Source organism: Eptesicus fuscus, chromosome 15 (genome assembly GCF_027574615.1).
Source record: "Eptesicus fuscus isolate TK198812 chromosome 15, DD_ASM_mEF_20220401, whole genome shotgun sequence".
NCBI lineage: Eukaryota > Metazoa > Chordata > Mammalia > Chiroptera > Vespertilionidae > Eptesicus > Eptesicus fuscus.
Window position 1 is genome coordinate 46,706,012 of NC_072487.1, and position 21,809 is coordinate 46,727,820.

General features: G+C 39.5%; 1 protein-coding gene across 1 annotated transcript in view; it reads left to right on the plus strand.

Moving 5' to 3' along the window:
* NTRK2 (neurotrophic receptor tyrosine kinase 2) overlaps positions 1-21,809 on the plus strand; it is a 312,618-nt gene that overhangs the window by 165,884 nt on the left and 124,925 nt on the right. The window contains exons 13-14 of the mRNA XM_028146234.2: positions 9,625-9,672; positions 15,640-15,828. Coding sequence (XP_028002035.1) covers positions 9,625-9,672; positions 15,640-15,828 — 237 coding nt within the window. The remainder of the gene's footprint in view (positions 1-9,624; positions 9,673-15,639; positions 15,829-21,809) is intronic.

Below are 21,809 nucleotides of genomic sequence, written 5' to 3' on the forward strand. Positions count from 1 at the left end.
ACCTTATTACAATAACCCAAATGTCTCTGGCCATTGCCAATTTTCCCATGGGAGGCAAAATGGTCCCTGTTTGAGAATCACTGACCTAGCCAATCAGTTTTGATTAGTTTCCAGAAAAGCAGTGGATCTTGAAGAACATATTGGGCATTTAGTGGGGAAACACTAAAGAAAGAGATACAGTTTCATCTTATGAATTTGGGTTTCTTCCCCTGACAGTGAGTCACCACCTCAAGTGATACTAAGCAGGGTGGCCAATCATTCATTTGTTTGACTAGTATTGCATTTTAAACAATGGGTTTTCATTTTGTTCTACTTAAGGTCATTTTATTCCATGATTTTAATTCAATGCCCAGCTTTAGAAGTGCATATCATCCTGTTATGTCCCATCCCATTATGGGAGCTTCTTAATAGAAGAGCACACAGTCATACAATTAAATAAATACTTTGGCTATTGCGTTGGCCTTACACATTTCCTGACCTTGACTAGATTCAAGAGTGTGGAGGGTGGTGGTGGAATGGGAAGGGAGACAGTGGGTTGTTGAAAAGAACGACAAAGATGCTGAAGGATGACACGAAGCAGGTCACCATGTTCTCAGATTGCAGTGAAGAGTTTGAATACAGTTGACAATGGAAAATACCTTGTAGTGAGTATCATGGCTGGAAACCTTACCATGTTTTTCTCCCTTCAAAATTCCATAATATACCACACAAAAATTCTTCTATGATGCTTTGCATTAGTTATAGTAAACATTGGTTAAAAGGAACTTAAAAATCATTTGCATGTTTAATATATGAAAATATAAATAATACAAGCATAAATATATATCTATACTAATAAAAGCCTATGTGGTCATCACGCTGTCATGCCGTGGTGCCCTCACACCATCACAATACATCAATAGGAGGCTGCATGCACAGCGGGTGCACGTGGGTGGGCAGGGCTCCACGGTCCCACGGTTCCTTGTGGCATAGAGGTGGGACCCCCGGCTCCGGTCTACCTCTTTGGGGCAATCCATCGAGGAGCCCCGGATGGGTGAGTGGGGCCTACCTCTTTCGGGCGATCAATCGTAGGGCTCCCGCACTGTGAGAGGGCACAGGCCAAGCTGGGGGAACCGCGCCCCCCCCCCCCCGGGCCTCTAGTATAACTATAAATATGTAGCATAACTTGCATTGACATTTTCAAGTGCACTTAATATGGCAACAAACCTTGTGCAAAGAAGGGTGGAGAGAGCAACCTACCTTTATTTTGGCCTGATAGGGTCTGAGTAAATCCAGGAAGTCTGAGTCATTGTTTAGGTTTTCCTTGGAAACAAAAGCTCATGGGAATTTATCATAGAGTGTATGCCAGTCTCAATGGGCCTGTTGCTCTCTTTGAAGGCTACTAACACCACTTCTAAGATGACTCCCTGAGAATAACCCAATTTCCTTCCTAAAGACTTGCTTTGCAGAGAATTTGGGGCAAAGTTCAAGCCGTCTTTCACCTAACCTTAAGGCAGTGTGAACAGGGAAATTTGTTGTGTGTGCATCCAGATCATCTGCTTTTTCTGAAGAGAGCTTGTGACAGCTAAAAAACATCTTCATAGGGCATTTTGAGCTCTCATTGGGTTGTACAGTAGCAAGGCAAAGCTTTGATAGGATTCTTCCATGTCTGTCATTTATTAGTAAGCAGAGGTTGCCCCTGCCTTTCTCAAAGTTCCAAGCTTGGAAACTAATTATTTGACATTCCAGGTTCCACTTTTTACCCAGGAAAGATTTTACCACTTTTGTTAAAGAAAAAGTCTTTGGAATTTACAGTAGATTAAAAAACCCAACACTTTGTACAGTTTAAATATGAATGACTAAGATGTATACCGACTGACTTTTCTTTGAAATAATCCACATGTTCAAAATGAAAGGTGAAGTAGTTGACAATTTTATTTTCTCAAAATTAAATGTCTGAAATATAGGATCAAGATATTTTGCCACATTCCAAGAAGTCTAGTTTCATCTCTTCCTACTAACTTGAGCCTTCTGAACTTTATCTCTAGGATTTAAGGCTTTAGTCTGCTTTTATTATTTTTTTTCATGCTGCAATAGAATTTGACCAATTTTCCCTAATTAAAATAACATCTAATCTCTAGTAAGTTCCTGGCATATAGCAGGTATTTAGTAAATACTGCTTTTTAAAATTGCTTTTCCAGAGCATGGGTCCTTCTCTCAAGATAAGGATATAGTGACCCCAAAGCATCTGAGTGTTATTTAGCAGGAGAAAATCTAGGCCAGTTGACTGAGTGCTTTTCTTTAAATTGCACATGATTTCACGTTCCCAAAATACCCTGGAAAGCTGTATGAGGCTGCATGGCAATCTATTCTCAGTCATATGTGCCTAATGATTAGTACTGTAGACTGCTAGAGCTTGAGCAGGCCTTCAGTGCCATGTCTCAACCTCTGTCTTTGTGTAGTGGGAAATAAAGTCTACAGGGGGACAGGGGGAGAATGACTTACCCAAGGTCATTCAGTTTATTTCTTGCCGTGTCTAGAGACAGCCCACATCTGACATCTAGCCCACACCTCCCTGGAATGCTGGGTTCTAAGTATTGCTCACCTTTCAAGACTGTCTTCAGTAAGGTTCCATTGGAGGGCCACAAATGAATCAGGAAGGGAGCACATATATTTGCAAAACATAGTGGTTTTATATTGGGTGCATACTTTGCATATTGACATTTTCATTAGACTTGCTGTATTTCATATTGTTATGCTTTTTAAAAATTGTGCTAATTCATTCATTCAACAAGCATTTATTGAAGCTCTGTGCAAGGCACTAGCGATAATGGTGAATACACAGGCATGATCCTTGTAGCAAATACTTTGGTGTTTCACCCGTGTCCTCTCAGCTTTTACCAGCTGTGCCCATGGTGTCATGCTAAAAGCACCCAGAACTCTGCCTGAGGGCTTCCCCTTAGCTAGAAGCTCTCAGCCATTGACAGATGGTAGTTGGAGGGTCAGAGACCCAACTTCCTCACATTTTGGATGGGATATCTCTGAGATGCATTCTATACCATTGCCCCTGATTTCCAAGGAACTTGAATTCTAGTTACCCACAGTATAACCCACTGGGAAATGTATCCACCATGGGCTTCCCTCCCGGCCCTGTATTACTTGCTCACTCCCCTCTAGTATTTCTTGGATCACTTCCTCATAACCTGCCTTCATTTGAATCCTTGTGTTGGAGTCTGTTTCTGGAAGAACCTCCTCTAACACAGTCACTGATTTCCTGGAGCTCAAGTTCTAGTAAAGGACACAGACAATATACAATAAATCATTTATGCATATTTCAGTGGCTCTTAGCATTTTGGGGTTAAGAAGTCTTTGAAAATCTAATGAAATCTGTGGGCTTTCCAGAAAAATGTAAATATACATGGATACACAGTTTCAAATTTTGTGATAGGGGATTGGGAAGTCATGGAGTCAGTTAATTAAAACCTTAAATAAGTTTAAGATCTAATTTACATACAACATGATTTGCAGGTGTATAACATAATTATTCTATATTTGTATATTTTTCAAAATGATCACCACAATAAGTCTGGTTAATATCCATCACCTCACATAATTATAAATTTATTTTTCTTGTGATGAGAACTTTTAAGTTCTGTTGTTTTAGCAACTTTGAAACATGCAATGTAACTATAGTCGCCAAGTTGTACATTACATCGCAGGACTTATTCATGTTACAACTGAAACTTTTACCTTTTGACCCCTTTCACCAATTCATCTCTTTCCCACCTCCTTTCCTTTGGCAACCACCAATCTGCTGTCTGTGTCTTTGAGTTTTTATTTTTATTTTTTAGGTTCCACGGCATTTGTCTTTCTCAGTCTGACTTATTTACTTAGTATAATGCCCTCAAGATCCACCCCTAGTATTGCAAATAGCAAGATTTCCTCCAATTTTTGGCTGAATAATATTTTCACTATATATATATATATATATTATCACCTTTTCTTTACCCATTCATGCATTGATGGACACAGGTTGCTTTCATGTATTGGATATTGTAAATAGTGCTGCAAAGAACGTGGGGGTGCATATATCTTTTTGAGTTAGTATTTTCATTTCCTTTAGGTAAATACCAGAAGTGAAATTGCTGGATCATATGGTAATTTTATTTTTTTGAGGAAACTCCATACTGCTTTGGCTGCATCAAAACCATGTGTTTTTTTTTTCTTTGTGCATATGTATTAGTTATGGTAGGCTCACTCTCTACCATGGTAAGTAAGTCTCAAAGTGGATAATGGTTCAAATTCAATAGTTTATTTTTGCATGTGAATGGGAGTTGGAGGATAAATTGTTTCATTGGACCTCAGTAGAATAAGTTAGTTTCTATACTGTCTACCCTCTCTGGGAGAGTTAGTAGAGAATTTCTCTGCTGACTTAAGTCATTAATTCCAAGTTTGATGTAAGTGTTGTCTTCATTTTGGATAGGTAGAAGGAGAAAGCATCGGTAGTATGCATGGGAAGTCTTGATGGCCAGACCCAGAAATAGTGCCCCTCACTCTGCTCACTGTCCCTTGGATATGATTTAATGGTATGGCCACAACTAACTGCAAGGAGAGCTGGTTAACTGAGTCTAGCTGTGGGCCCAGGAAAAAGAAAGGAAAACAAATATTTCAGAGAGCAGCAAACAGTTTAAGCTAAAATACACTTATTTTTTTGTCCTAGCCAGTTTGCCCCAGTGGATAGAACATTGGCTTGCAGACTGGGTCTTGGGTTCGATTCCAGTCAAGGGCATATGCCCAGTAGGGGGCGTGCAGGAAGCAGCTAATCAATGATTCTCATCATTGATGTTTCTATCTCTCTTTACCTCTCCCTTCCTCTCTGAAATCAATAAAAATCTATCTTAAAAATAAATAAATAAAATACACTTATTTTTCTTTATATTTTTTGAATTGGAAGTGTTCAATGTTACTTGGAGAACAATATAATAAGTCACATTGGCATTTGAAGAAAGGGAAGGGATGAAGCCAATGAAAGTTGGTCAGGAGGATTCCAGGACCCTTTGCATCATGATTTTCACAACCAATGTAACTCAAATCAAGTCCACTTCCTAGTCAGTGGATATGGGACTTATATAAAGGTTGTGTCCTTAAGTGAAAGATTAAGATTAAATTGAAGTGGAAACTTGGCACCAAACTACACTGTTCAGTGGCCTGAGGAACTGGAATTAATTTGAAGCAACTATTACTCATGCTGATTGTGTGTCACTTGGAAAGGGTGATGCTTATAGTGTCAGCAAAGCATCCATTGCATTCGTTTTCCCTTCACTCCAAGGGCCGGTCCTCCTAGTTCTTTGAGGTAACAGGCAACTGGCCACTCCATCAAGCACTTATTGAGTGCCTATTCTGGGCTCGACACTGCCTGGTCCCCACTTTCCCTGCAGCAAAGGCAGCCCAGAGCTCCACTTTCCTGTGTCCTTTAGGGAGTGGGTGTGGCCATAAGAAGTTGGAGGTGATTATATTTCTGTCAGTGAATCATATTTTCCCATTTGCTTCCATTAGAATGTTAGAGATGCTTTTCTTGGAGGTGGAGGGTGGTGAGTCTTGCCTTAAAATACAAAGAAATTACATTTTAGAACACAGCAAATTTTAACCTCTCCAGAATTAAAAGGGAGGGAAGCTGATTTTTCTCCTGACATACAAAAAAAAAGATTTTTTTCCTGAAACTTAAAAGAGAAAAAAATTCAGAAATTGCATTGTCCAGAGATCAGAACCCTTCTAACAATCTCCTTTAGTTTGTGCAAGCCAGCACCCCCAGGGAAGATTAAATTTCCTCACATTGCCTATTTGTTGCTCCCTCCTCTGATTCTCTCCTAGGCATCATAAATATTCCTTTTCAACCCCCTAAATATTTGCTGTTTCCTTTGGGAGATATTTGAAAGGCAATCCTTATTGCCATTTATTTTATTTAGTTTAAGTTCCATCTTTGAGTTTTTAATGAGTTAATGTGCCATTTAAAGAAATACATTTATCTCCTCTGGTCAGGGAAGGTTGAACTTTCTTCATTGTAAAATGGATTTATTTGATTAATTTTATAATTTAGAATCTTTGTCGGTCTAGATTCCAAAAGGAGGAGTTCCTTTAAGCTCACTGCAACTACATTTGCTTTTGAAGGAGCCCTTTATTTTGCAGTGAATAAAGTGTCTCTTATTAAACAGAATAGAAAAGAATGTTTGGCAGGACTCGACTCCCAATGGGTGAAACATCACAGGAAATTGAGAAATTGTTTCTTTTTGGCCTTGTGGGAAAATTTTGCTGGTGAAATTTAGTATTAAGGTTTTAAGACTACTGCTTAAATCCATCAAGAAAGAGCTGTCAGACCAGGGACAGCTTCTGGGGTGAGGGAGGGGGGCACAGGTATCAACGTGACTCTGATAATCTTGTCTTAAGTTTTCCAAGTACTCTGAGATACGGGCAAGAAGATTGTATTCTGTCTTACATAATAATTGTGTTACTGTTAAGGAGAACTTAGAAATCTTTTAGCAATTTAGGAATAAGTTTGTTAATCTCAGCTGGATGCCCTTTCCTTTGTTCCTGCAAAACAGGGTGTTTTATGCATCCAAACAAGAAATCCCAGGTTCGTATCCCAGGTTCAGCATCTAGCTTCTGCCCTCCCATGAAACCATGGGTTCTTGATCTTGGGCAAATTGACTTTGGGCATTAGATATGTGTTCTGAGGTTCGAACACCAGTCCTCATGTAGACGCCTCTTTTGGGATTTGTGCCCCACACCTATGCTGTCAGTTTAACCCCCAAACCCTCGTTGGAGACAGTGTGAGCAGCATCACCATATGTCTCATTGTTCAAACCCCTAACTTCATTATTCACTTCCCATACTCCCCTCAATTTGCAATCAATCACCATGTCCTGTTGATCTCCCTAAATATGCCTGACAGCCATCCCTGCTTTTCCCAGAACCTGGTTCATGCCACAGTTCTCTTGTGCCTTGATTTCCCTAGAAGCTTCCTTACCAGTCTTTGGCCCTCAGTTTTTCCCTCTCATAATCCTGTTTGCACCCTGTAGTCAAAATGACTTTTCTAAAACTAATCTTGATCATGTTACTGCCTAGCCTAAGATTTCTTTTTGGAGGGGGTGGGAGTAGGGGGACTACCTATAAAATTTAACCTCTTGCTTGGCCATTATTTTGTTTCTCAGTTTCCTTTACTTTCTAGCCCCATCAGCCCCTTGACACAGGCAGGACTGCCCATGCTGGACGTGACTGGACTCCTTACACCGACAATGGCCCCTCTGCTTTCCCCCATTCAGGGCTAATTCTAACCTGTTGTCCAGAAGCCAAAATCATGTTTCTCTCTTAACAGAATAGCCACCCCTGCCCCAACTGGATAGTTATTCCTCCTGAGTCTCATACATCCTGGACATACTTCCAGGGTAGCTGATCTTTGATTGTAAGCTCTTAGGGGGAAAACCACACAGCCCGTTTCTGTTGAATAAATAAATGAATACTTATAGTGCTTTTTATATATAAAATTGAATCTTTATGATCGTATTGTAAACTTTGACTAATTTTGGCTATTTTTAGAAAGGCAGCTATGAATGAAAAAAAAAGTCTAAACCCTGGATTTGGTATCAGAAGGCTGGGTCACTATGAGCTGTGACCTTTGCTAAATCTATCAGCCTCTCTGAGTCTCAATTCTTTGTCAGTGAACAGAGGATAATATATTAAAGAAAGGGCTTGTCTGGGGTGTGTGTGTGGCGGGGGGGCAGGCACTTGGTGAGTTATAATGACTACACAAGTGTTATCTGCCTTATTCTGGTTCTTTCCATAGCTGTAGTCCTTACTGCACCCATGCCAAACACCAGCCCAGGAGACAAAGTGTGAGTGGTTGCATGTGGTACAGGTCAGGGGTGGGTATTTGCCAGGTCTCTGTTCAGTTAGGTGGACACATACCAATGGCAAGGACAAAAGTAGGAAATAGTTCCCTTAGCTTTCCCATTGGAAATATAGTCCTACCTTCTCATATATTGTTGGTAACACTAAGACCTAGATGTAGTGGGAAAGCAATTTGATGACATGTGTTGAGAACCTTAACAATAGTCACCCCTTTGACCCAATAATTCCATTTTCTAAGATTTACCTTGAAGGAATGATTTTTGAAAATGGAGATGGGAACACCTAAAATGGGTAAAGATATTCCTTGCAGTTGTGTTTATTATAGTTAATGATCGAAAATAATCCGACCTATAAATCAGTGGGGGACCACTATGCCATTGTCCTTCAGTGGGTATTCTATAAGATAGAAACATGATTTTGATAAAATGCTCAGGTGAAAAAAGCAGTCTTAAAAATTCAACCTACGGTTTAATGAAAACTGTGTAAATCAAACAAATATAGGAAACAAAAAGGAACCAGGAGGAAAATACACCCTGATTTGATAGAGATTCTTCATAGTTAAGAAATCCACATGCTCAGCCCTGCCTCCCTAGACCAAGGACCCTGTGAATGAGGCCCACTGTCCTCTGTGCAAAGGAGTCTTTATTTGGCATTGGATGGAGGCCAGACCTTCATCCTGTCTTCTAAAACCTGGAAGAGAGCATTCAGAGGAATATCAATCAGAAGTAAAAATTGGCTTAGAGTTTGGAGAGCTGAAGTTCTGAAATACCAGGGAAAGAAGGGCTAGATATACTTGAAAAAAAAATAGTAATAATGACACAACTTTGGAAGGCATTTTTGAGTATGCAAAGGGTTTTACATACATTGTTTCATTTAAATTGGCTCTTCTTCTACATAGCTCTTTATCATAATCCCTATAAAAAGTCACCACAGATCTAAACAGCTGAGTAACACGGTTACTTACTTGGGCCCCATTCCTTTATTGGCCTTGTATCCAGGGATTTCCGCTGTGCAGAATTCACTTGGAACCCAGTGGAAATTACCTAGAAGAGAACAGTCAAGCCCAGGAAATAAACAGACATTTCACTGTAGTTTTATTCACGGGAGGACCTGCAAACATTTGGCAGACCTTTCCCTACACGTACCAATGGAAACTTGTGTTGTAAGAGGCACGGATCTGCTGCGAGCTACCCACCGTCACATAGCAAGTCAGTCATGGAATCCTTATAGAATCGATTCCCTTTTTTTCCTCTTGAATCCCCATCCAGCCCAAGTGTCTGTTTCCCATGGGATTTCATGTTCCTCTTCTACTAGAAGAGGAACATGAAATCCTAGCTGTCTTAGCTCCAGAGAAGATCTGCTTTCTCTTCTTATTTTTTTCACACAGCTGAGGTTCAGAACTTTCGTGCATTTCTCGGATGCGTTGTGTATTTCCACCCAGCAACTTTTCTGTTCCACTCCATACTTTGGGAGAAAACTGCTCAGAGCTTTTAACCCTGGATTTTGGTCCCTTTTCTCGAAGATTGGTTGCTGTCCCTTATCTGACTTGAACTTTCATGTTCTCAGGATGAGAAATAGACCTTTACACAAAAATCCAAGGGTTGGGAGTATGAGAGGAAGCTTCGGTCCTCAATGGAGCTTTGAGAGGGCGTTGGAGTTATTTCACTAAGGACAGTGCTGAACACGTCTGGTTTATACTTCTCTTTCGAAGTTTATTTTATGTTCTATTGTGGTTTTCAGATTTCTCATGGTTTGGATTTGGGAATGTAAAATCAAGACAAGGTGTTGGTAAGTAGTTACTCCTTCTTTGGATAAATAATGAGCTTGTGTTTAATTCGGATGAAACTGTTGAGCCTCTTCATACTTGTTGGCCTTTGATTCATTTTTTCATGTTCCTGGTTTTTGACTTGCTGAAGAAGGAGGCCTAGAATTTTTTTTTTTTTTTTTTAGAAAAGGCATTACTTTTGCTAATTCAGTTCAGTAAATGGTTCTGTATTCTTGAAGTTTACTTGTTTTTACCCTCCGGGAATGTGGCAACTGTCATCCAGTTCTAGGTTGTTGATGCATTTCTAAGAAGATTAAGGAAATAAAATACAACTGGACTGCAGCTCCATGCCCAGCAAAGCTGGCTGAATATTCATGCCTGGAAAGCGTGGGTCTTAACTTTCTCTCATTGGCCACGATGTAATAAATTTCTGCATTGGTAAATCAGCTGTTTGTTTATGACCATTTCTCTTTCAAAACAAGGCTAACATCCAGACACTATGATTTGTGCTTGATTGCCTTCGATTCCTTGCAATTGTGTTGACAATGGAAAAGCAGAGCTTATAGCTACCAAATGAGTGCAGATAATGTATCTATCTCATCACTAGGATTGAAATCAGGTGTGATCTCCCGGGACCTCCAATTTGTTTAGTATTTTCTATGCGTACAGAGACAATGAAGAGGAATTGCTGAGAAGGCATGAAAAGACAGACTTCCTTCCATTTTGCATATGCATTTCCAAGATTTAGCCATCTTGGGCATCTGTTGGTTAATATTTATTTTGGTTGCAAGGTTGGCTCTAGGTAAAACTGCAAAGTATACCAGTGTCTTTAAAAAAATAAAAACCACAGCAAAGTATACCAGTGTCATGGAGCCTTCAAGTTGTGAGCCCTCCCTGTCCATATGAGGAATCCTGTTCATTTCTCTTTTTGAACTTGATATCAGTCAGTCTGCCCTTAACTAGCCCCATGAATTCCAAGGGAAGAGCTCTCAACCAGCAAAGGGAAAGTGGAGATGTGGTCAAGTTGGAAATTAAGCTCAACTACCTCAGGATTTGTTGGCGACGCCCCAGGACACATTTCAGATACAATTGATCATAGGCATTTTGAGAAACCAGAGAGAGTCCTGGGCAGTGTTGCAGGTGGCTTGTGTTGTGTATGAGTGTGCGTGTGCATGTGTGTGTGTGTGTGTGTGTGTGTGTGTGTGTGTGTGTGTGGTGGGGCAGGAGGAGTTGGGTGATAAACTCTCCCATAACAGTGCTGTGGGATGGGGTCTTCCCTCCACTAAATAGCAAATCACTCTAACACTTAAACATTTTTCAGGCCAGTTCACCCTGCAGGAAGGTGCTGGTTCCTCAAAAGCTCCAACAGCAGGATTTCACCCTTTTAGGCCACAGCAGAAACAATTCTTCAGAATTGTTCTTTCAGCTACGGTTCATCAGAGGCACTGCTGCTTTAAAATGTTGGTTTGGTTATTATTCAGGGATGGTGAGGCCATTGATGCAAAGATAATTCATTATTCACAGTTCCCCAGAGAAGAGGGCACACCATGTGGCCAGGGGACCTCAGGGAGAAGCACCTGAGTCAATCAGGAGGCAGAAGAAGTGAGGGGAAAACATGAACAAGAGCCTTTATTGTGGTTTCCTCAGGGAAAACTGTAAATCAAACAAATATAGGAAACAAAAAGGAATCAGGAGGAAACTGGATGAGGCAGGGGTAGCAGGTTTAGGATTGGATGGTTTGAGGAGCTTCAGTGGGTTCTGGGGTGTAGGAATTGTCCCTAGTTGTCTGATACCTGGTTCTGGGGTAATGGGACACATGGATAATGGCCTGGAGTATGATAACTTGAAAAGGGATGTGGTTGGGGTGTAGATTACAGATTAGTTGGTTTGTATATGAAAGGTTCACTCAGAGGCAAATTCCTTACTACCTGAGGATGACACAGGACAGTCCCTCAGTGTCATCAAGCCCAAGATTGAAGCATGAGAATACAGAAAACATAAGACATGCTTATACAGTTGCTCAAGAACAGTGATCTCTCTCCTTGCCCTGAAGGCATTGTTGGTCCTTCCCCAGACGACCTTCATGGATTCTTATTTCAAGAGAATAAGTCTAAGTTAGGCTTAGAGAGGACTATAAAGTCATAGATGTAGAGACCTTACCCAGAAGCTCTGATAAAAGAAAAAATGGCTCTTTGAACTTGAGACATATTAAAAGAAAAATAGGCTAAAAATGTTTCCAGGCATAAGTCATATTTGTCAGCTCAGTAATTAGAACTCTCTACCCCAAACTCAGCAAATTGCACATACCCAGCAATTTAAAACTTTTTATTAATTTTATAAGACATTTTCTCAAGTCCTCATATGAATTTCTTATAACACTGTGATGTGCCCCTGACTCTTCTGTCTGTCTTTTCATTGTATCTCCCCAAGCACGTGCAGACACACACAATGACACATCGTGTGACATGCACAGACAGGCGGCTGTCAAATTATATAGACATTCATTGTCCCCGTTGAGAGCATTTCCCCCCTTCCCAACTTTGCTGAGCTCTATTAGATCAAAATGTTCCTAGAAAAATGGGCTGAATTCCTGCAGCCTTGCCAGCCACATCAATCTTCCAGACTTTGGAACATCAACAATGAAGAACACAGCACTGGAATTAATATTCCAATTGATAAATGGTTGAGGTTTGTATACCAGTCAGATTTGTCAACAGCGACCTCCTGGCAAAGTGAAAAGGCTTTTGAAAAATTACCTCTGGTACTTTATACCCTCCATATGCTTAAAAATCCACCACTGTCACCATCATCCTGCCCCAAAAGGAAAGACCATTTTCTTTCAGTTTGATACTTCAGAGTCTGGGGTTTTACTCAGAGAGGTCAGGGAAGGAAAGAGTGTCCTTTGGTGGAGGAAGGGACGCAAAGAGCAAGTCTCTGGGTTGAGCTCTTTAAGTTAGAGCTCCACTGTGTCCATGGCAGATGATTTAGAGCTCGGATTCCTGGAGGAATCTCAACATTGTCTTCTAGGTATCAACTTCCTCTGAAATGATGAGATGCTATAGGAATATTGGTAGTCTGACTTGGGCCACAAGAATCAGTGACAAAGGCAACTGGGATCAGATGTTTCTTACTCCTTTCAGGGGCTCCAGAAGCAAATATCACTGGCCTTCTGACAGCATGTGGAGTACTTGAACATGACAATTCCTGTATTTCTGAGGGTAAATGGGCAGCCTGGAATCTGTTGAGAAATGTGTGATCCTGCCTGCTCAGGGAGCTCAGGCAGTAGAGTAGTTGGGTCACCCCAAAGAGGGGACAGCTGCACCAGGAACAGAGTAAGGGAGCCAGCAGGGACACAATGCAGAAATCTTAGCACAACATATTTCTATTTTCCATCTCTGGATTTAAACTCTGGGTGATCTAGGTCTGCCAGAAAGCAAATAGTGAAACAGAGATGGTTAAGGATATTAGAAAGAACTTGTCTTTATTCTTGGCAGAATTTCTGCACTTTGCTAATGCTGGTGAGCTAGGCACAAGAGGAGTGCAACTGGGGAGATTGCCTTTTCTTTGAGTGTTCTGTGGCTTCTAAATTGGCTGTGTGAGGACTTGTTTGCAGAATTAAGCCAGAGTGTATCATTAAAGGCATCTCAAATGAACATCCCCTTGAGAGAATGCTTTAAAAAATTACCTTTAATAGCAGTTGGCTGCCTCTTGCATAGTTTGTTTAAGATTCAGCTAGCTGGGGAATGTCCAATTGTTATCACTACATACTGTGATAATCCCCATACGAAGGGGAAAATGGATCTTGAATTGGGAGATGGATTACAATGATATTGCAGAGGGGATTTAAAAATGTATGACCCAACAGCTTTTGTTTTTAGAATTGTGGTGCTTCTCATTACAATAGTCAAGTGAGAGGGAAGAGGTAAAGAATGGAAGGAGATGCTGAAACATGCATCCTGGAGGTTGGATGAATATACATTCTCTTGCTATGAAAGTAGTGATTCAGACTTTCCTTTCCTTAGTATGCATTTGCCTTGACTGCCTTCCCTTTGTCTTTCTTCCCATCCTTTCCTTCCTATCTTCCTCCTGGCTTATGCTAGTAGTCCTGGCCAGTGGTTGCTTTCCATGGGACCCTGCACCCAGTTAGTTTGCTGCAAAAACACATGTCATAAATATGCGAGAGGCCTGGTGCACAGATTCATGCACTGGTGGGGACCCTCGGCCTGGCCTGCACCCTCTCACAATCCAGGACCCCTCGGGGGATGTCGGAGAGCTAGTTTTGGCTCAATCCCTGCAGGCAAGGCCGAGGGACCCCACCGGTGCACGAATCCATCCATTGGACCTCTAGTATGCATATAAGATCTTTGGTTAATCTCTTTCTGCCCTTCCCCTTCCTCCTTCTCTCTGAGATTCATCAGTCTGTTCCATGTTTTCGTGCCTGTAGTTTCCGCTCCTGCATTGAATGTCTACCGCCTGGTGGTCAGTGCACGTCATAGCTACTGTCCAGTCGGCCAGTTGGCCAGTTGCTTAGACTTTTATATATATAGATATCTAGGGGGCTTTGTCTACTTTTCATGTATGGGTGTCTACTATGAGCCACCGATATCTTAATTGTTTTGAAGCTTTCATATAGACCTTTGTCTTCGTGAATCTATTTTTGGTTTAATCTAAACACTGTGGGTTTAATGGTCAATGGATTAATGATTTAGACAAGACACAGTAGACTGTATTTATGGACATATACATTGTGAGACTCTGGGCTAGAAAGTTAAAGTGTCATATGAAAAATGCTATGGTTATTGCTTTAGTATAAAGACATCCATGGAATGACTCTATAAATAAATAATATTATGATTAAAAGCAAAGCAGGTAAATTGTGGGAGTGAGCCATTATTTTGTAGGCAAACATGATGCAGCTACAGACAGAACATACAGAAAGAGGAACAGAGTAATAGGACAGTTCAATGTAATTCTAGTCCACCAGTTGTAACTTCATTTACTAAAACCTAGTAGCAATTCATACTCATGACACATTTAAATTTACAGTGCATTTTCATATCAGTAGTCTCATAAAATAGCAAGCAGGTATCATTTTGCACATGTTACAAATGTAAGTGGTTGCAGAGGTACAAAGAAAGTAAGTAACTTGTCCAAAGAGTGGAGAAAGGAACTCAGATCTTTGAGCTCCTCGTACATATTTCAGTACACTGTGAAACAGGATCTTAAATTGATGCTGGGAGTTTCAATGAGCCAGTGTTCTAAAGATGGATGTTCAGAGAACAGAGAGGAAGGCTGCATATTAAATTACAGAAGAAGGAAGTCCAGAAATCCGAACACTCATATGTTGCTGGTGGGAATATAAAATAGTGCAGCCACTTTGGAAAACAGTTTGGCAGTTCCTCAAAAAGTTAAACAGAGAGCCACCATATGACCCAGCAAGTCCCCCCAAGAGAAATGAAAATGTATGTCTACACAAAAATCTTGTATATGAATGCTCGTAGCAGCATTATTCACAACAGCCCCAACGTTAAACAACCCTAAGTGTCTATCAATTGGTGAATGGTTCAACAAAATGTGACATATCCATACAATGAAATATTATTTGGCAACAAAAAAGGAATATAATAATGACACATGCTACAAGTGAATGAACCTTAAAAACATTATGCTAAGTAAAAAAAAAATGTGTCCTCAAAGATCACATATTATGATTTCATTTACATGAAATTTTCAGAATAGGTAAGTTCACAGAGATAGAAAGTAAAGTTTATGGATGTCTGGGGCTGGAAGTGGAGCGAATGGGGAATGACAGCTATTTGGAATGATGAAAATGTCCTAAAATTAGATTGTAGTGATAGTTGCAACACTCTTTGAATATATTAAAACCCACTGAAGTGTACATTTTAAATGGGTGAATTTTATGTATGTGAGTTACCACTCAACAAAGGCATTAAAAATTACAAGAGAATGTGTATTTTTTCCAACTCCAGGCCCAGCTTCAGTTATCAGCAATGATGATGACTCTGCTAGCCCACTCCACCACATCTCCAATGGGAGTAATACTCCATCATCTTCAGAGGGCGGCCCTGATGCTGTCATTATTGGAATGACGAAGATCCCTGTTATTGAAAATCCCCAGTACTTTGGCATCACCAACAGTCAGCTCAAGCCAGACACATGTAAGTACAGCTGTTTATACTTACTGGCCCATTTGTTGCATAGCTGTATCTATAAGCATGTTTATCAGAATCCTTGACAAGGATGACTTGGGGGAGGAAGGCTGTGAAATGTCTAAGTATTCTTGGGGCTTTGGGACCACAGAATAGATTCTTTAGTTTGTTTCTTATGGAATTCTCAGGGCGTGTCTTCTGCTGGGCTTGGAACTGTGGGCAATTTCTGGCTTCTCTTGGGATCCATTTTCAAAAACCATTTGTCAAAATGAAGTTGGAATGAAGGCATACTTATCTTGAAAAAAAGAAAGAAACCAGAAGTATCATTAGAATGAACATACAGTATATCAGGCAATTGATAGGATTTAAATTTGGTTTATTGAAAATCATTAAAATATACCTTATAAGTCATCATGAGGAGCTGTGTTGCACACAGGTGGTATCAATTCTGGTAGTTCTGTATTATTTGTTCAGTCTTAGTTCTCAGCATGAAGCTTCTTGTGATGTCATGATGGCAAAGAGACATGTTAAGTACTCTGACATATTTTTTTAGAACCAAATGAACCCAAAAGCCTCTATTGAAAGCTTACAGGTTGTTGTTTTTTTTTCTGAGACTCTTACTCTATTTTTTGAGACAGTGCCCAAATATAAAAAATGGAGCACAGACTTAAGGACAACAAAGAATAAAATCACAAGGGACAAACGGGTCTTATGCCATTGGAACTCCAAACCTTCCCTTACACATGAATAAGGGGATATGAAGGTAGAACATTAGGTGGCCCAGGTTCCAGGAGTTCCCTGGCACCGAATAATGGGTATATTCTATTTGAATGTTCTCACCCCACCTTAAATTCTTTTATCCTGAGAGGTAAGGTGGGACTCTTAGAAGGTTAGTATTTGGGGACTTACTTTACACTGAGACTATCATGGGATAAGGAGGCTTAATAATGAGTATCAGATCTGTTCACATATGAGGAAACACCTATTATTGCCTCCTATTTACTCAAATTTATCCCAAGGTATGTTTAACAGTGGATTTGAGTTTCATTGTTAAGAAGAATAAAATTATAAGCTTGTAAATACATGAGATTGGACCCCACCATAGATTTCAGTTGAATATGTAATATGACAAGATAAATAGAATTGCAGATGTGAAGAATATTGAGCTTCTTGAAATAAAAGGTATTAACTTAAATCAAGGTATTTCTAATTCTAACATTGTCATTATGGTACGAACAAGACGTGTGGAGGTATTGCTTAAAAATGTGCATTTTTTGTTGAGATAATTATCCTCCAAAGGTCCTTGAAACACCCTGCATGCATTGCAGTCAAATGTTGACTAAGGCAAAGCAGGATATTATGGTAAGAGAATCTGTCATCATTTTGATTGTCCTCCCTAGGAACAGAGTACTTTGGCACTCCTGTCACCATCAATATCAGGCTGTATAACATACTTCAGTTAGCCTGAGGCTGTATTATAATTGAGGTTGACTAAAATCAACCTGTTCGAAGAGTTTGCTCTCCTTTGTGGATAGTTGAAAAATGAAGTAGGTAAACCTGAATAATCAAGTATTTAGCATCGGCTCAATAAGTCCAATAAGAGAGAATTAACAAATGAGCAAGCAAAGAAACAAACAAACAAACAAACAAACAAACAAACAAACTAATGAGATCCTATAGAAGAAAGTAGACTAGATGGCTTCTGGGTCTATGGTTCTATCTAGAAGTGCTTTCTTACCCTAGAAATCCACAAGAAAGTTTCCAAAGGTCATTTCTTTAACGTAGAGTCCATGGAGATTTTTGCAAAGGTTTTGAACTAGACATTTTTATTATTTTTGAGGAGTCTTGGTTTTGTGGTTTAGCCACTGTACACCACCTGCATTTAGAAGAGAGTTGAGGAGACCTGCAGTCTCCCCTTAGCTCCTGTCCTCTACCAGAGGGATCCAGGCCATTGATTCTCAATTTGATGGTTCATTCCTTGGAAAGTCTTTCTGGACCCTTCACCCAGCCATCCTTATTCAGCTCAGTATTTCCAGTCACTCAGAAATTTTTTTTCCTCTAGGCTTCAAGCCATACACTATTTCATGATTTGAAGAACACTTAAAATCATACATCTTCTATGAATCATTTTTCAAAGAAATGGGAATGAAGAAGCAATTTACTTCTCTCCTTATCTTCAACCTTTTTAAAAAGTCATTCTTTACCCCATATATTTTAGCTTTATCTTCAATGTATCTGTTGCATTTTGTTTAAGACTATAACCACTCTCATGTATGTGTTTCTGTAGTCTTATTTATATTAGATTGTAAGCTCCTCAAGAGCAGAAACAATATCTTGAATTATTCCTTCATATCATGGGACATGATATACTTTTGATGTTGGCCAAATGTTGACCAGATGTGGATATATATTACTGAAGTATTAATTACTAACAGACTTGTAACAAGTAAAGATGACCCATAGCCTTCTTCATTGGCTCTATTCCTATTACACTTGCCTACCTAATAGTTTACTTGTTAGACATGTTTTTAATTATCCAAGTTAAGCAGATTTAGATAACAATTTTAGCAGGAATAATCTTTTAACAAAAAACATGATTTTTGAATATCCTAATAGCAGACATCCAGAAATTAAAATATTTTAAAATGCATAGTTCTGCTATACAGAGTGATCTGTTACTCTAGGCCCATACAATTTTGGTAGATTAGCTTTCAATTAAGTGATTCCCATGGAACATTTTTATACCTAACTTGTAAAAAACCTTTAGAGAAGGGATCTTCCAAGAAGTTTGTTAGGTTACATCTGAAAAACAAATTTACTATCATCTCAGATAAAGTTAAGAACTTTTCCCATGTGCTTAAAGCAAAATGTCACATGGACGGTACACCACCAACCTCTGGACCTATTAGAGTCTTGGGCCTTAAGTCAGCATATTTACTTCTCTTTCCTAAATCTACCTGCTACCTAAAGATCTTGGCTTTCAAATACATGTGTGATCTTACAAAGAAAGAGTGGTTCCAATCTTATTTTACTGAATTGTAAGAATCCAATATAGAAGGTGAATTTCAATTCATTAAATATATATTAACTATCCATAATACTCCTACAATGCCAGGAACAGAAGATTTGGTGGTGATAATGAAATGTTCCTTGCCTTCAGAGAATCTTGTTAAGGAGACCAATGGTTAAAAATTTCATCATATAATTACAATGCACTATAATAGAATAGCTTAGAGCTAGGGTCCTAAACTCCAATTACCTACAAGATTATGCAGGTCAATATGAGAAACAGGCAAGATCAGAAAGACGATATGGCACTGTGAAGGCTGTGCTTAAACATGACCTGATATTACCAGATGCTCAATTTTTCCAGTGAGAACAGGCACTTATTAAAATATTTTATTGTGAATTTCCCCAAGTTTAAAACACTGGGTGAGAACAATAAATAACACCAGGTTGATTCAGATTTGACCCATAATCCACCACTTGTCTGTGACCCCTGAGTTAGACGATAAAGATAATTTAATATAAATACTTTATTTTACAGATGATGCTCAGAAGTCACTTTTCCAAAATTACTCAGCCTCCATACTTATGTAATTTTGCTTTAAAAACAAATGAACAAGAACAACAACAAAATATCCTGAACAAAACCAGACTGCTTTAAATGATATGTAAGATCATTTAAGTGAAGAATGTTAATAAATTATATCCCCAAAGTACTTTTTTACTATCAGGAGCTATGTCAGGCTTTCATTTACCAAGTCTAGAGATGGTTTGCAGGATTTTAGAGCAATAGGAACAGGGCTGAATTGCTCCTGAGCACTTTCCAATAGCAAGTCTGTCTACTTTATTGCAGGGCCCAGAGGTTCCCCCAAGACCGCCTGATAATAATTTGGTATTTGGAGGCTCCTGTGTCACTGCAGGAACTAAAGGAGGCTAAATCCATGCCTGATGGAGGAGAAGAGTTCTATGGTTATCTGCAAATTCTGGCCAGAAAACATCTTGACGTCACTCCTTAGCTTCCATACCCTAGCCAAGCAAGAAGTTACCTTCCAAAGAGAAAGCAGTGTGCTCTAATGACTAAGCCCTCAAAGTGCTATGCCACTTTAACTATAGACCCATCTCCTCGATCAATCAGGATGGCAAGATGGAGCTGAGGAGCTCAGCAACATCAAGTCTGGAGTTGGTCTTTAATTCAACTAGTCTGTATAGACGTGTCTGAAAACCACATCATCTGACAGCACGGGTGGTTTCCCAGTAGGATTTACAAACTTGGCTCAAGGGCAGCTGTGCTGCTATACTTTCCTTGACTGCTGAGAAAAATTTTGCTAGGCATGATACAAAGGGAGTTGAAAAAAATAATGAAAGGGTGAAAAAAAAAAGAAAAAAGAAAGAAAAAAAAAAAAAAAAAAACACTAGCCAGCAAAACACCCAAGTCATCAATCTTAGGTTCTCTTGAAGAGTGGGAATGTGTTATAGCTTCCCCTGCAGGAAAATCAAATGCCATAGACTATTGTCATTCCTAAAATTGTGTCTTTCCTAGAGCAGCCTTGTAAATTAGCTAGGGTCCTAGGCCTAGGGCCTAAATTAAATGAGAATTGTCCCTAAATATGTACTGTATGTGTTCTCACAGAGCATGCCCTCTATGTATGTAGGGCTAGTAACTCCTTGTGACAGATGCATATAAAGAATTCTGACATTTGTTCCTTTTGGTTCCATTTCCAATGAAATGGATCTTTATTGATTTCCTACAGAATGTGCCATATTTTTCCAGGTATTATAGTGTGTGTCTGTGTGTGTGTGCGCGCGCGCATGCGCTCATGTGCGCGTGTGTGTGTATGTGTGTGTATGTGTGTGTGCTCACGCATGTGTGTTTTCCTATTGGTTATATGCTTACTAGGCAATTATTTAGATAAGCACAGATTCATAGACCAGCTAAGAATAAGGAAATAAAAGGTTATAAAGGCAGGGAGTATTTTAACAGTAGCTGAAAAGATCACACGGGGCACCCTCTCCTCCCCTTAATGTCATACCCACACCATCATTGTGTTACCAACAAAGAGAAGGAAAGGAGGTGATATTTTTCATAGAACTGCAAAGGTTTGAACACATTTGCAATGTTACTTTGAGTACCCCTGAGCAAAAATTCTTAATTATGTCCAGGACTCTAGGAGCTCATTAGATCAAAGGATAAGGGCACAGAGTTACCTGAAGTTATCTTCAAACTTGAATACAATCTGTGTCCATGGTCCATTTTGATTTAAAAACAGGTAGAAACAATTGCTTTAGCACTTATCTCTGTCCTTTGCCTCTTAATTTTGTCTTTCAAAAATATATGTTCTTCTAAGCATTTAATTGGCCAAATATAGCTGGTTTGGAAACTGTTTATATCCCTTTGAAGGGCATAGCCTACACTTTAAAAACAAGCTAAGTCCATTGTGCCCAGCATGATTGTTATGACAGAGAGAACACAGTTATTTTAGGATCCTTAGAAATTGCTTCGTTTATGGCACACTGGGTTGGCAATTCACCCCTTGGGGGTCTTCATGGCACATTGCTTGGATTCTGTAGGTCCCAGTTCAATTCTCTCTCCCTCTTGGTACTATAGTCCCCCATCGCTAGCTATAACAGCTTGATATTATATTCTCTTTTCAACTCCAGAGGAGATAGTAAGAAGCTATCAAATAATGCTTTAAAAAGCAACTTGAGTTCCCTAGAAGAAAGGAAATGAATACATGCTGCATAATTACATTTACAATGTAAGCCATGTTATAAACTCCACTGAGGTGAAGATTTGTTAGCAAACCAGTTTCAAGCACATTCACAACAAGTAAAATAAGAGTCATCATTTTATTAGCATTTGACCACTGGGTGATATTATTCTTATCCAAAAAGAAATACCACCTGATTATAGGATGCCTAGATCCCTAGAGACAATATTCCTATCTTACAGGTAACAGCTGAAAAGGAAAAAATGATGATGGATT